At 47.5% G+C, this 15,616-nt stretch overlaps 1 protein-coding gene across 2 annotated transcripts in view; it reads left to right on the forward strand.

Annotated features, from left to right (window-relative positions):
* Window positions 1-9,622, forward strand: part of TMEM45A (transmembrane protein 45A) — a 628,573-nt gene extending 618,951 nt beyond the window's left edge. For both annotated transcript variants that reach the window (XM_086934543.1, XM_086934542.1), the window contains one exon: window positions 8,113-9,622. In XM_086934543.1, the coding sequence (XP_086790669.1) occupies window positions 8,113-8,206 (94 nt within the window). In that variant the 3' untranslated portion in view covers window positions 8,207-9,622. The remainder of the gene's footprint in view (window positions 1-8,112) is intronic.
* The last annotated feature ends 5,994 nt before the right edge of the window (window positions 9,623-15,616 follow it).

Consider the following 15,616-nt stretch of genomic DNA (forward strand, 5'->3'; position numbering starts at 1 on the left):
AATATTTGACTGACAAAACTTTAGTTATGGTATATTTGCAGATAGATACAACTTACTCAAAGCTACAGGTACCTTATTGTTCAGGAGGTCACAAGGAGCCATATTAGGGTATTACCACAATTTTGGGTGGGTACATAAGAAAGTCTGAATAACACGTTATAACTTTGGGATGCATGTTTGCAAGTGAAAATTAGAATGTAATAAATATAGATTATTACTTATGAAGTGTATATTAGTGCTTTTCACAGTCCACTGCAATGTTTGGGAAACAGCATTTACATCGCATGCGCTTCATCGCATGCGATTACAACGCGGTTGTGACAATGACCACATGGTTACGAAGCAAACCATTACATCGCACGTCGTTTCTACGACTTGCTATAGGGGGCCCACTAAACTAAAGAATAGTATAATTTACTATTCCAGCACCTTCCCTACTGTCACACGCGCTGGCGTTGGAATAGTAAATTATAGTATTCCTAAGTCCAGCGCACACCCTACATCAAGTCGTAGGAACTACTTGCGATGTAATGGTTTGCGTTGTAACAATGCGGTCGTTGTAACAAATGTGATGTAATTGCATGCGACGTAGCGCATGCGATGTAACATCACATATTCCAATGTTCATGATAATCAAAACCTTAAACTAACAATATTATGTAAATAATTCTGTATAACTCAGAATTGAATCCTTTGCGATGACCAACACTAACAATATGATCCAAATACTGTGCATGGGTTGCCACTATGATTTCACCAAAACTTAAACTACGGCTAATAGAGGCGCGTGAGTCACATAATTTTGATGCTATAAGCTATGTAACAAAAGAATTAATCCGAGCGATGCTTATGTCTATATTTTTTTAGCCCTGAGGGCGTTGCGGTTAATTACCTTTGGCGATGAAACACGTGTTGGCTAAAGAGGCTAAAGACCAGAACTTCAAGAATAAACTAAAGAATACATGAAAAACAAGAATTGATGTGATCATGTCATTTAAATGCTTCATATGAATATGATTATGTTTTGAGATTAGCGTGTGCTGGAGGATTCAATAATTGCACGTGTTTTTTGCCCGCGGATGTGATTTGACTGCTTCTGCCTCCGCCTACGCTCAACACCGACCGTCCGGTGGACTCGCCTGTGATACTTTGTTTCCCCCGCCTCCGGGGTCTGTTACATTGATGCCTGCGCCTTTGTTATTGCCCCTAGACTTGGACATGCAGCCTCCGGCCCTGCCGATGGAGTTTCCCTCGTGTGTTACATTTGCTAAGCTGCAGAGCCTGTGCGTTCCGGATCGACGAGGGAAACGACTCATGAAGGACAAGGGACTATGTGGTGATATTCAACGGCCATTTTATGCTTCCACTTTACTCTCCTTCTTTGTGCGGCCATGTTGTCTTTTGTTCTCTGAGGGGGCGGGCTTTCTCCAGGAACTCCAGTTGGGAACGCATCCGAGATCGGGCCAGGGCTAGATTGCTCTTCTCTGTTATCGATTGATTGGCTGGTTGAGCTGAGGCTTTCGCTGTTTATGCAATTGTACAAGTCACGCTTTGCGAATTGTTTTTCCCCAATTGTGTCTGCATTGCTATTCCCTTCTCTGCTGTCATAAACAGGGTGGGGGTCGAGATTTCGGCTGCGGGGCTGGGATCGGTTAGAGTTGTTTATCCTTTCGTTATACTCTTCCCCCACTCTTTATTTCCATTTCGCTCCTTAGTTGTGAAGGGGATTGATATTTTACGAGGGGTGCGCCCCGGGGGGCATCTGGGATCGGGCTAAGGTTCGGCGGGCTCTTAATTGCATTGCCTTCTCGCTACTATCGGTGGCTGTGTCTTCTTCCGGGGGATGGAAATATGGGGCCACTTAAGATCGGGCCAGGGCTAGGGGATCTCTTTAGTGTTATAGACGCATCGACGGGCTGGGGTGAGGATGGGTCTGCCCTTTGTTTGATTCTTCGCAGATTTGGTAATATTTCCCCACCTGCAGTTCTACTTGGAACCACTGTTTTGCCGATGATACTTTTGGTGGGGGATGCTCATGGGGCTGGTGGGGACCGGGAGTATGTTTAATTTTTCTTCTCCTCCCACTTCTTCTGAGAATTGGGGAGTGGGATGTCTCTTCTCGCTCCCTGTATTCTCTTTCCCACTTGGGGGTTCTCTTGGGGCGACAGGCATGCCTATTGGGGGGGGGGTGGGCCGTGGCCTTCCGCTGGTATGCAGGGTGGGGGGATGGGATGTGTTTTGTGTTTTCTCTTTGTTTCTATGGCCCTCTTTTTCTTTTTCTCTTCTGCTGTTCCTTTTTCTCTACGTTTCCTTGCTTCCCTGGGGTCGGGGTTCAGCGCTCCTTGAATGATGATAGCTATCCTGGTCATTTATTAGCCTCTACTCTCCTTGTATTGATGTAATTTGTACTCGACAAAATCATAAAATTAAACCTTTACCTATCCTTTTACTATGGTTTGCGGCCCCACACGACACTCCTTGTTCAGTGATGGCTTCAACGGTGTTCTGCCCTATTAGCTCCTTTCTCTCCTTTTTCCATATGTCATAGCGGCCGGCCCTGCGGGGTTGTAGGCAGACGCTGTGTACTGTGCATTTTATCAATAAAGGTTTTAAAAAAAAAAAAAAAAAAAAAAAAATAATTGCACGTGTGCTTTTTTCCTGGTATTGAAGGCCATTTCTGCGAGGGCAAGGTAGTATTTTTGTATTGGAAATGGGGATTTTCAGTTTAGAATTTACTGCAATAATTTCACATTTTGGTGGCACAACTAACGTGTTTCATGAAGAGATATGTTAATGGTGTAATGATGTACTTCCTTCCCCCAATAACTCTCGGAGTCGGGTATCGGTGATACTCTCTTTATTCAAGTGATATGATACAAGGAGCGCAAAGCATGTCCTTCGCCCAGCCAGCTCACGCTCTAAATGCCGCGCTGCGCACCTCGCGCCCCTACGTCACCGCACGTCACGTGGTTACGTGACGTGCTACGTTAGCGCGCTCACTACATATCTCCCCTTTTTCCCAACAAACTATATGTACAAGTCCTGGCTCATGTCGTAGTCTCTGAACCTCGCTGGTTGGACCACCGCCCTGCCCCTTCTCGTCAGTCTTACCAGGGACGTGGCAGTTGTTGCTTCTTCTCTATGACCACTCCCTAGCGCAGCCGCGCTAGGCTCACTCCGGCTCCTATCCTCTTCAATCTGCTGCTCTCCACTCGCCTCTTGGTCCTCTTGCCTTCTCTCACCAATGTCTATGTCCTCTCCCCCATACTCGCAGGGGTTGTCAATGCTGTTCTCACACTCTCCTTCATTTCCATTGCCTCTCCAGCAGAGTATTTTGTTGCACCTGGCCATGCGGTCCTGCGACCACACCTTACCGTCGCTCAGCAAGGCCGCCCTGCCCTTGACTTCCACTACCTGTAGGGGCTTGCTGTACTTGCTTTCACCCTTTTTCTGCAATGTGGCCAGTCTTACTCTCACCCATTCTCCTTTTTCTAAAGCCGTGTCCTTTACATTCCTCCGTGCATCGTAGTGTTTGGTGTACACCGCTTGTGCTCTCTCCAGATTGGATTGCACCACTGCCGGTGACCACTCGCTCTTTATGACTCTTTCTTTCCATATCCGGTTGTCCTGAGTGAAGGGCTCGCGGCCTCTTAGGATCTGGAAGGGACTATAGCCGGTGCTCGTGGGCGTTATCGTATATGCCCATACCATGTGCCAAATCTCTGCTTCCCAGTCTTTGTTGTCTGAGATCGCCGCTTGTATCGAGCCCATCACCACTCTATTGAAACGCTCCACCAGGCCATTTCCCGCTAGATGGTATATGGAGGTGTGTTTTGCCAAAATGCCATTTCTCCGCATGAACTGAGACCATTTTTCAGAGCGGAATTGGGGTCCATTGTCACTGAGAACACTCTTTGGAATGCCCTCTCTCACGAAAGTCTCGGCCATGAAGCTCACTATCATCTCTGTGTCCATGGTTTCTTCGATCCTCAATTCCGGCCATTTGGAATAGCGATCCACCATTACGCAAATGTACTTCTGTATCCCTTGTGCATTCAGTACTGGACCTAAAATGTCTATGGACAGTTCCTCCCACGGATTTTTTGGAGGATCAATTTTTCCTAGGGCAGGGCGTAACGGTTTGAGTGTTTTGTCCGCACCCTGGCACCTCGGACATTCTCTAACGTGTCTCTCCGCTCTAATGTCCATTCCCGGCCACCAATAATTCTGCTTGGCTCTTAGTTTCAGCTTCCCCGCTCCCAGGTGGCCTTCGTGTAGCATGTCCATCAACCGGGAGATCACCCTTGCCGGCGGTATGACTCTTTCTCCTCTGTATACGAATATGCCTTGGTCATCCATAGATAATTCCTCTCTCACTTCGAAGTAAGGGATGAGGCCTCGCCCTGTCTTGTTTTTGTCTGGCCAACCCTTTACTATATAGGCCTTCACTTCTTCCAGGACGGGATCCTCGTCTTACGCTAATTTCCATTCCTGCTTGCTTATGGACGTTTCTAGGTCTTCGGTGAGTGCGACCCACTCTTCCGTCGCCTCACTGCGTTCTGTACTGGGCTCCATTGCTGCCGCCCTGCTCAGGTAATCAGCCACTTTGTTCTTATTTCCTGGGATGTGTTCCACGTCGTATCGAAACTCCATTAGTTTGAGTGACATTTTTGAGATCCTTGGAGTTGCGTCTGCGTGACCACTAGATGTGAGTACCTTGAGGAAGGGCTTGTGGTCGGTCCTCAACCGGAACCTGGTGCCCCACAGAAATTGCCGAAAACGAGACATGGCCCACACCACTGCCAACATTTCTTTTTCGATCACACTGTACTTTTTTTCGGTGTCATTAAGGGTGCGGGACGCAAAACATATTGTTTCTACTCTCCCCTGGCCGCGGTCTTGCATGAGGACTACTCCCAGTCCTTTCTCACTGGCATCCGTCGTGAGTATTGTGCTTCCTTGGGGGTCGAATCCTTGCAGCGGAATCGCCCCTGCCACTTCTCTTTTTACTTTCTCAAATTCTTGCTGGGCTTCCTCTGACCACCGGAATTCACTGTTTTCTCTAGGTAGTAGCCTCATATGATTGGTTTTTGAGGCGAAGTGTTCTATGAACTTTCCGTAATACTCTGCCATACCCAGGAATGATCTGACCTCCTCCTTGCTGGTAGGTGGGGGTGCGTCGCAAATCGCCTTCACGTTTTCCCTCTTGGGGGTCACTCCTCGTGCACTTATCTCGTGGCCCAAGTACGTCCCCTTTTCCATTCCTATGCGGCACTTAGCCCACTCTGCCGTGAGGCCCTTCTTCTCCAGGATACTCAATACCACGTCCAGTTTCTTGTCATGGTCAGCTCTGTCGCGACCCATCACCAATATATCATCCTGGAAGTATTGGACCCCCCGAATGTCCTGGAACAATTGGTGCATGAGTTTTTGGAACACCGCAGCCGCCGAGGCTAGCCCGAACGGCATGCGGCGAAATCGATAGCACCCGAAGGGAGTTATGAACGATGTCAAACTGCGGCTCTCCGGGTGTAGGGCAATCTGGTGATACGCCGATGTTAAGTCTATGGTGGAGTACCACTAAACTCCCTTCGTGCTGGCCAGCATCTCCTCTATCCGGGGAAGGGGGAACTTCTCAACCACTATGTTTTTGTTCAGCTCGCGCAGGTCAACGCATAGACGGACCTTGCCATTGGGTTTTTTCACCACCACCAATGGCGCCAACCATTCGGCGCAGGTAATCGGCTCGATGATCCCTCTTTTCTCTAGCTGTCGTAGCTCCTCCTTCACGTCATCTCTCACTGCCAACGGGATGTTTCTCACCTTGTGGGCTACCGGCACTGCTCCTTCTCTGAGTATGATCTTGTGCGCGAATCTGTCGAGCTTCCCTACTGAACCCCCAAAGACCGTTGGGAACTCCTTCTTCCACCTGGCCGTGTCCAGCTCTTCTCCCTGCTCCGTCAGCAATATTTGCTCTTTGCCGCCTGGATCCAACTTGATCCCCAAGTCTCCTTGGTCGAGCCACCCCAGGACAGAAGGGCCTTTCTCGGAGACGTACAATTTACACCTGGCGGACCTGCCCCTGAACTCGAAGTTCAGCTTCCTGCATCCGGCCATGGGGATTCGATCTCCATTGTATGTAACGGGGCGTATGTCCAGCTTATCCAGCTCGGGGCCCAGTTGTGGAGCAAGCTTCTCTTCCCATACGTGTCTTGGAATTATGGTGTAAGGTGACCCTGTGTCTGCCACCACTTGGATTTCTACACCTCCTATCATCATGTCCATGATTGGCTTCATCGTCCTCCTTCCGTCGGCGCCTCGGACAGGGTCGTCCACGCTCAAGATCTCATCATATATGCAGAGGACTGTGACCACCTCTTCTTCAGCCACCTCCTCTGGCTCCTCTACTTCTTGGCCCACGTACTTCACTGCGTTCTTGGATGCCTTCTTCCTGCACACTTTTTCGTAATGGCCGACAATTCCACAAAACAAGCATTTGGCGCGAAGCGCGGGGCACTTCCGGTCGTGCGCCTCGTGCGCCCAACTGCCGCATCTGTAGCAGGGCCGTTTGTTACTCCCGGCCGGTTTGCCGGATGAGCTTGGGTTGCTTTGCCCTTTGTTCGGGCCCTTTTCCAGCTGTTTCCGCGCCAGGTGATCTTTGTGGTGCTCTTCATTGTCCACCTTGTTCACCACCCCGCTGGGCACGTTCTCTTTCTTCGTGGCCGCTGCACACCTTCGCGCCAGTTCGGCTCTCTTGACTATCACCAGCACATCCTTGAGCGAGGTGTCTCCTGCGGCCCATAGCTTGTCCTGTACGTTCGTGCACGTGGTGTGCATCACCACTTGGTCTTTTATGAATTCACTTTCCCAGTTGGCGTACTTGCATGAGGACGCCAGTTTCCTTAACGCTGCCACATACTCTTCCACGGTCTCCCCTGGTAGTTGTTTCCTTTGTTGGAAGTTAAACCTGTCCACTGAGACACATACCGATGGTTTGAAGTGTTCCTCCAGGTCTTCCATTGCCTGTGCGTATACATCGTCGTCATCCGTCTCTCTCTTCTTGGGAACCAAGCTTTTGTATATTCTTAGGCCTTCTGGGCCCAGGTTTAGCAGCAAGATGCGTTTCTTTCTAGGTGGCTTGAATTTCTCCTCGCTTTCGTCTTCCAGTACTTCTATGAAATTATCTATGTACTCTTTCCAGTCCACCCATTTCATGAGCAGCTCCCCTGGTCTGAGAAGGAACTGGACTGGCGCTATCGCAAACCCTGCTTGCGCGCTCATCTTCTCGCCTTTGGATGTGGGCAGCACACTGTCCGGGCTTTTCGGGCTCCCCGGCGCGCTGTTTTGTTCCTCCTTATTGAGTAAGGGTGGAGGGCTGCTCCTTCCAGCCCCTTCCTGCTCGGGTGGGGTAGCCAGTGCGGTTACCTGTGGGCCTTGACCGTGACTGGTCTTCTGCTTTTAGGCGTGTCGCGGTCCCCAGCAGGTTGATCTCTGCGCGCCTGCAGTGCTCTGTTCCACGTGCTGTTGGCTGCGTCGCGCTCCTTGCGGTGCCCGGTCAGGGTGTGGTCGTGTGCGTTCCCTCGGGCCTTCCTTGCTCACTCTGCAACTCCGTTCCGTTCTGCCGTTCTTCACGTCGGCCACGTGGAGGGGGTCGTGGGTTGTTATCCCACCCTCGTCGCCACTGTAATGATGTACTTCCTTCCCCCAATAACTCTCGGAGTCGGGTATCGGTGATACTCTCTTTATTCAAGTGATATGATACAAGGAGCGCAAAGCATGTCCTTCGCCCAGCCAGCTCACGCTCTAAATGCCGCGCTGCGCACCTCGCGCCCCTACGTCACCGCACGTCACGTGGTTACGTGACGTGCTACGTTAGCGCGCTCACTACAAATGGCTTCTTAGAATGCCATCTGTTTGAAACTCTGTCTGTTGAGAACATTTTAAATGTTTTAGACCAATGTGCAGATTGGGGAGCGTGGTGCTGCTGAGTGGAATAAACCTGCACCCATAATGCGTTTTAAAAACAGCACCGAAAAGCTATCTATGTATGGTATACTAGGAAATAAACTATTTCTGCTGTACTTCAAATAAATGTATCTTCTTATTTTTCAGGGTAGTGCAACTCCGGTTAAAGGAGGAGCAGCCAATGGAATTTAAGAGGTTAAAAACATCAGAACAGGATCATGAATCAGAAGAAGAAATGTAGCATCATTGCCTGGAGCTTCGATCGTTTCACCAGTGGGCCTTCTTTTCAGTCATGCTTATTAGTACCTCAAGTTCTTCGATTTCATTTTGCCAAATTTGCTGTTATAAAAATGGAATTTCTATACTTTTATATCTATATGTTGAAGCCTAGGTCTTATTTGAACATGTGCAATAGACCTTTTAATGTACTGCGTTTCTTTATTTGATCATGATTTATCAAAGGGACTGTACACATGATATTAATATATCACTGTTTACGTGTTAATAAAGGGTCGGTATTTATATTTCCATGTATAAAATGATCATCTTCATGTAAAGTGTGTGCTTTGCCTCTGTTATTATCAGTAAATCGATTAACTTTTGAAACTTCCGCATTTTGATGCCATCATCAAAGGAGTAGGTGGAGTTAGAGAGAGAAATAACATTGTCCCACTTCAACAACACTCATATAACTTTTAAGAAATGTTGCAGTTTATTTGGTTTTGTCATTCACTGAAAATTGGAATTAGGATACACTAATGTGTTAGCCTTGAATTATGGGGTCTTCCGGGTCCTGTTACACTTTAGTGATAGGCAGCTCAATATATTTTCTTTTACATGTTTGTGTTTTTTCTTGCCAAAATGAAGACAGTCAAGAAGAGTTTTGGAAGCAGTCAGAGACCAAAACATCTCTTATGCCAGCTTACGTTCATAATTTACTTTTTGCCTCCCCTTTGCATTCCTAAATGTGCTGGGGGAGCCTGAAGTCCAAGTGCAATCAAAAGCGTCTCCTTAAAACTTACTGCTTTTCTCTAACCTGCCTACATGCATCAGCAGAGTCCGGGGAAGGAAAGCCGTATTAATTGAGCAGTGTTGTGCTTTTTCTGACCACCTCTTGGGTGACAGGAGTGGTATATTTAGGGAGGGTTGTTAGGGATCTGAACTCACTAAGTAAAAAGGGACATTTTGGAGGCAGCCATTTGATAGTTTGGGACAGAAAAACATTTGCAGTGATACTTTTCAGTGATCAAACAATTTATGAATGAAAAAAATTATTTCTAATTCAAACGAAAGATGGTTTGTGGAAAAGTGGGGGACATTTTTCAAAGAATGTTAACATCATTTTGGAAAAGACTAGGCACATTTTTACATGAAATTAATGACATTTAAGGTCAAATTAAAAGCAAATTTGAGGTAATGTCAGAGATGTACTCCACTTCTTTAACTATAGGGAGGGTATATTAGCTTTTTTAGTGGCCAAGCAGGACAATATTCTCACTGTGAAATCAGGATGTTGTCTCCTGTTAATAGTCACCGAAGGTGAAGGTAGAACATTTTGGAGTAGAGTAAAATTAATTTATATAACATGCGTTATTCTTACACAGAGTGAATGATTACAACTGAGAGTAAAGCTAAGAATAAAGAATATGATATTTCATACAGTCATTGTCTGGTGGATTTGTCATTATAGTTGCTGTTTGTTTTTAAGGTAAGACGATGTTATTGCTCACTGACATTTGATATCACATTTATTGGCTTAAGTTCCATTTACCTACTCAGCTCACACCTCTTCTAGATTGGGATGGACCACATAAACACCTTTAAAATAAGTGCTGATAGATCCTAGGCACCATGTTGTGTTTATCCTTGACTGGACCAAGGTTGATGATGAGCCAGGTTCCTTAGGGAACATGTGCACCAGTTCAGCATGCCAATCACAAAGTGTCTCCTTACCACGTGCCTCCTCTTGAACCACAGGAGTCCAATCAAATTGAATTTGAAAGCAATAATGGTAGTTTTAAATAGATGGAATTCTGCACAAAAGCTGTATTGAAGTAGGCTCTCATCGTGCACATAGAAGAAGAAACTAATCAATGTGCTGAAGCCAACGACCTCTAACATTCCTCTGGAATAATGGCACAGAGGTAAGATTTAAAAACCTAGATGATTGCAGTATTTATCTATGTGCAGGTGGGAAATAGTTCTGGGAGCTACTTAAGGCTCGTGGAATTTGTTTATACCAATTTAGCCAGTGTAAAAAACAAAATAGAACACCTAAGATCCGGAAGTGTTGTCTTCTGTCTTGGTTTGATAGTTCTGTACCATGGTGATTTCTCAGGGCAAGGAGAACCTGTTCCTTTATGACTGAGGTGTATAGAAATCTTAGATGTGCCCCATGCAAAGATTTGCGTAATGGGGATATATCCTGTTTCAATCTCATTGCAAGTTGTGAAGCCTAGATCACATTCAGCAAGCAGGTCATCTGGCCTTCATACATCACTGCTAGAATCTCAGATAGTAGCACCTTTGTCAATTTGATATGGAGATCCGCTCTGCAACCTTTTTTTCCTGCACAGGGAGATTCTGTGTGACTTTGAATTCGTGTATGTGTTTTAGCTACCTTTGCAATTCAGCAGGTGGTAAAGATATTGACATCTCAGTATTTAAGCATGAAATAAACTCTGCCTTGTAGTATCACATAGTGTTCCCTCTTAACATAATTTCTATTTTATCTATTTCTAAAGGCACTTATAAATATTATTCAGTTGCAATTATTGATCCTCCTTTACATTACTGAAATTCACTTAGGGCAAAACTCACTGGTGCCTTGTAAGGACATATCCAGTGAGGTTTCAGGACATTCACAAAGAATATTTATGAGAAAAATTTACAGAAGTAAGTTTCACTTCAAATTTTTTGTTTGCTTGTTGTTCATGTTGAAACCCCAACTTCTTATTCTTATGTATGGTGTTCTCAGTATTTTTGCATATGTTAGGTCAAACGTTCTTTGGTGGCATGCCAAATTGCCAGAATCATATTGGGGAAATATTTCTCCAAGATATGAGGGAAATAGTTTGAAACATTTAGCTGCAAAAGTATGTTTTTCACTTTTATTCTAAAAGTTATATTTTGAAAACATATAAGGCTTTATGTAGACTTGTTGGTGCAGGTGGCCTAAAGGGTATGCTGAGCAGGCGAAAACCTGCCTCTGGCACCCCACAACAGCAGGCTGTCCACCTAATTAGGAAACCCACACCGTATTAGTGACAATTTTACTTTTGTACATCCACTTCTCTGGCTGAAGAATCTTTGGCAAATCTAAAATACCATGTGGTTCCTGTGGCATGGCAGCTGTACGATATTTTTTTTATTGCAGAAACAAACTCCCAAAGTTAGGTATCATAGTGGCACTCTGATCCCTCACATTCAGACTAGCAGCTGACCTCCGCTTCACCCAAGCACACTAAGCCGTAGGATTTGTGAATATTTCTTCCTCAACCTCTTAACGAGAGACCCTCAAAGAGACCATGCCATATTAGTACAAACCTAGCTAGGAAGCAAAGGAGTTCTGTACATTACATAGGGGTGTTGGTTATCTACAAGACAATGACAATGTACATCAAGGTGGGGTTCCGGGCCAGTCACAAACTCTCTATACAAACATGGGTGGTTTTCTTTGTCTATGCTGGTAAGGCACTGAAGGGCTGGGTGAGGAGCAGCAAAGTTAATGACTATGATGAGTTGTACAACTTGTTTTTGAAGGAGCACATTCTTGACACTTGTTTTCCAGAGCTGTGCCAACACCAGGTTGATAGCAAGCTTATTGGTGCCGGGAAGCTTACTGATGAAGCAAACCTCTGGAATAGGACCAGAGTGTCCAGAAAGGTATCAGGGGGGACTCCCAAAATGGTGGTCAGGGTTTCCACCAGAAGAAGGAGAAGGGAGAGAAAAATAAGGGGGCATATTACCAAGCATAAGCGATAATTATCGCTATGTTTGGTTAGCGGCAATAATTCTATCGCCGTGCTTCATCTATTTTTATCACTTAGGAGCCTTGCTATTATCAAGGTTTATCTCCTAAGCGATAAAAATTGGCCGAAATGCATGAATATCGCTAAAAAGTCAGCGATATTCATGCATTACTGAGCTATTGCTCTTAGCCATGTTATCCACCTACCATTGGATAACATGGCTAAGTACTGCTCAGGGCAGGCGTTAGCTTTTGGAGATATTCGCGCTTAGCGCGAATATTTCCAAAAGTTGGTAATCGGAGGTAGCAATGTTAGCGACTGTTTTCAGTCGCTAACATCTTGGCATGCAAACTTTGCATGTCATTAGCGATAATTATCGCTGACATGCAAATTGGGCCCCTAGATGCCCGTTATCACCTACAAGCTGTCGCTAACTGTTGTTAGCGACAGCTCGGTAATAGGGTGATGAAATTATCGCCGCATTAGCGGGAAAAAGACCCGCTAATGCGGCGATAATGGCCCTTGGTAATATGCCCCAAGGAGTTCTCTGTAGGCTCCAAAAACAGCTCACTGGGGAACGGTCTGGTTCACATTCCCAGAATTCCCAAGTGCTAGGAGAGCGGTGAGTATAGACACTACAAGGGGAATGCCAAGTGTCAAAGAGGAGCACAACCTCCCCCTGGAGGAAAGATGCCAGAGGTGGCTAATATAGTCCTGGGGGGAGACGTTTGTCCCAGTTAATGGGGGGGGTTACCCTACTGTCCCTGGGTGACAGTGAGATGGTTCCTAAGATCCATGTGCCCTCAAATACTAGAAAGTATAGGCAATGGGCCACCATCAATGGGTGAGGGGTTGAGGCTGTGAGGGATACAGTAGCTAGTATGACTATGATACAAAGTCAGCTGGTTTCCCTAGACCAGGTAATGTCCCATGCATTCCATCAGGTTGTGGTGGCTGACAACAGAGATAGTCACTATCCTGTGGCACTTGTTCCATTTGTGTGGGGCGACGGTCAAGTCTTCTGAAAGTTGCAGTGAGCCCTGCCATGCCTGTGGACTGTTTTTAGGTGATGACCTGGAGCACACTACTTGGAAGGAAGTGGGGTTCAGGGCTTAAGTGGAGATGTTAGGGATACCTAACTGGATCTGTGCTATGACACAGTCCATAGCTGCCTAGGATGGGAAACAAAATGGGCTGAAGCCAGCCTGGAACAATGGCCCAGCCCGCTGTTAAGAAGGGGAGAGTTAGAGGGCATGGGGAAAGCAGTCCCTGAATGAACCTTCAGTGAGATAAGATAGATGCAGTGGCCACCCGGAGTCCACTGAGTAGGACATTGCTTCCCATGGTGACTTGCCTGAGCTTGCTGGATGGCATGTGGAAAGAGGACTCAGCAGGGAGGAGTTTTGTAGGGCACAATGTGAGTGCCCAACTCTTATGGGCATGAGGAAACAGGCTGAAGCCCAAGCAGCAGGTGATGCCTCTGGTAGACAATACATTTACTGGGAGTACAACCTCTTGTATAGTGATCCTAAGGCTCCTGGGCATGGGACATCTTGGGCCCTGGTGCTTCCCAAATGCTACACGGCCTTCCTACAGGAGAGGCTCATGAACCTCTCCTGCCAGGAAACCTAGACCAAGACAAAACCTGTACCATGCTTTTTTTTTATTTTTTAAAATTTTTAAAACCTTTATTGTAAGAAAGCACACAGCTATTCAGCCTAACATCCCAGAGGCAAGGCAGCACAATGTCAGAACGGTCATAGTGCCTAACGATTCATGTCAGGACAATGCAGGTTGTTTTTTATTTTTTCACACAGAAACTTAAACGAAGCGCCCGAGGGCGCGGAAAAGGCAATGGAGGAAAGGAAGACCACGAGTCGGTAGGAGTCGGCAGGGGTTAGAGAAGTTGTAGAAAGAACTGAGACAGGATGTAGCAAAAGCGGGGGGGGGGAGGAAGAACAGGAGAATCAATACAAGAGTAACATAGCTGTAGTCAACGTCTATGGCGACAAGCGTTCATCCCGTGGCAACGGTGTAGGTGGTAGGCACAAATCTCCTCTATAGGCATTCCAGGCACCCCATACCTTGCTCCACGTCTGAGGCCGCCCCCTGGCAGTGTACACAGTCTTTTCGCGCAACATACACCAGTCCATGTTGGCCTTCCATTGTACCACCAGGGGGGCCACATCCGAGCCCCACCTCTGTGCTATGTCCCGCTTAGCGACCATATTGCCCAGTGTGGCCCAGCGGGTCTGCGCCGTGCTATAGTCATTAGGCTCCCAAACATTCAGGAGGCACCTACGCGCCTCCGCAGCTAACTCCACTCCAGTCACCTCCCGCATCACTCTATGGATCCTCTCCCAGTAAGGGGCAATAACGGGGCACTCCCACAATATATGCAGAAAGGTGGCAAGGGCTCCGCAGCCACGACGACAGAGGCCATCCGGCGAGAAGCCCATGTGCACAAGCCTGGGGCCGGTGACATACACTCGGTGGAGAATTTTAAACTGGACCAATCTCAGACGTGAGGAAATGGCTACCTCCTTAGGGGAGGAAACAGCACTCTGCCAGTCCTCATCATCCAGTTCCAGCCCATCGGCCACCCACTGCTCTCGCAAGCGCTGGAGGAGGTCAACCTGAACGTTGATCAGCTTCTTGTAGGACAGAGAGATGGCGCTATCCGGCATATGCCCGTCCAACACCCTGTCCTCCAAAGGCGAGCTCTCGGGGATGTCACCCTCCTCCGGCCTGGCAGCAGCTATTGCGTGGTGCAGCTGGGCATAGCGGAAAAACTCCGTACCACTCAATTCATATTCCGCCTGCAGCTGTGGGAAGGTCTTGACCACCCCCCTGGAGAGCATGTCCTCAACCCTCGAGATGCCTATGAGATCCCACTTCTCAAAGCCCTTGGTGTGCCAAAGCTTGCCCAAAATGTCGGAGTCAAAGAGAGGGGTAAATCTCGTCAGTCTGCCCTGCCAGCCCTGTATCTTAGTGACCGTTCGCCACGTATGGACCGCCGCCTTGGTCGGGCCTGTGAGGTTCCGATCAAAGGATCTAGAATATAGGGCGCGGTAGTAGTTGCCTCCGTGTAAAAGCCAGCGGTCCATGGCATAACCGGGGTTGTCCACGGGACCATAAAAACCATGATTGATGGCGGTAAGTTGAGAGGCCCAATAATATCTCCGCACGTCCGGTAACGCAATGCCCCCGTCATACCATGGCATGGTAAGCTTCCGGACAGCGACACGGGGACGTCCATCCCAAAGAAGGGCACGCTGCAGGCTCTCAACCTCCCTGAAATAGCGGGCCGGGACAAGGTCCTGAGTATTCTGCAAGGCGTACAGGAACCTGGGCAGGGACATCATTTTAAATAACGCCGCCCGGCCCAGCAACGAGAGAGGGAGCTTACGCCAACCCTCCACATCTCGCCGCAATCGGTGGAGCGGGGGGAGCAAGTTGTGGTCGTACCTTGCCTTAGGGTTGTGTGAAATGTAAATCCCCAAGTACTTAAAGCCTTGTCCCGCCAGTTGGATGTAGCAGCCTCTAGGGAGGCGCGGCGTGTCACCCTTGAGGATGTAAAGGGAGGATTTGGCCCAGTTAATAATCAGGCCGGAGTAGCGCCCAAACTGCCTGAGCACATCGCACGCCACGATAAGCGTCTTGCAAGGGGAGGTGAGATA

This window comes from Lissotriton vulgaris, chromosome 8 (assembly GCF_964263255.1).
Source record: "Lissotriton vulgaris chromosome 8, aLisVul1.2, whole genome shotgun sequence".
Lineage (NCBI taxonomy): Eukaryota > Metazoa > Chordata > Amphibia > Caudata > Salamandridae > Lissotriton > Lissotriton vulgaris.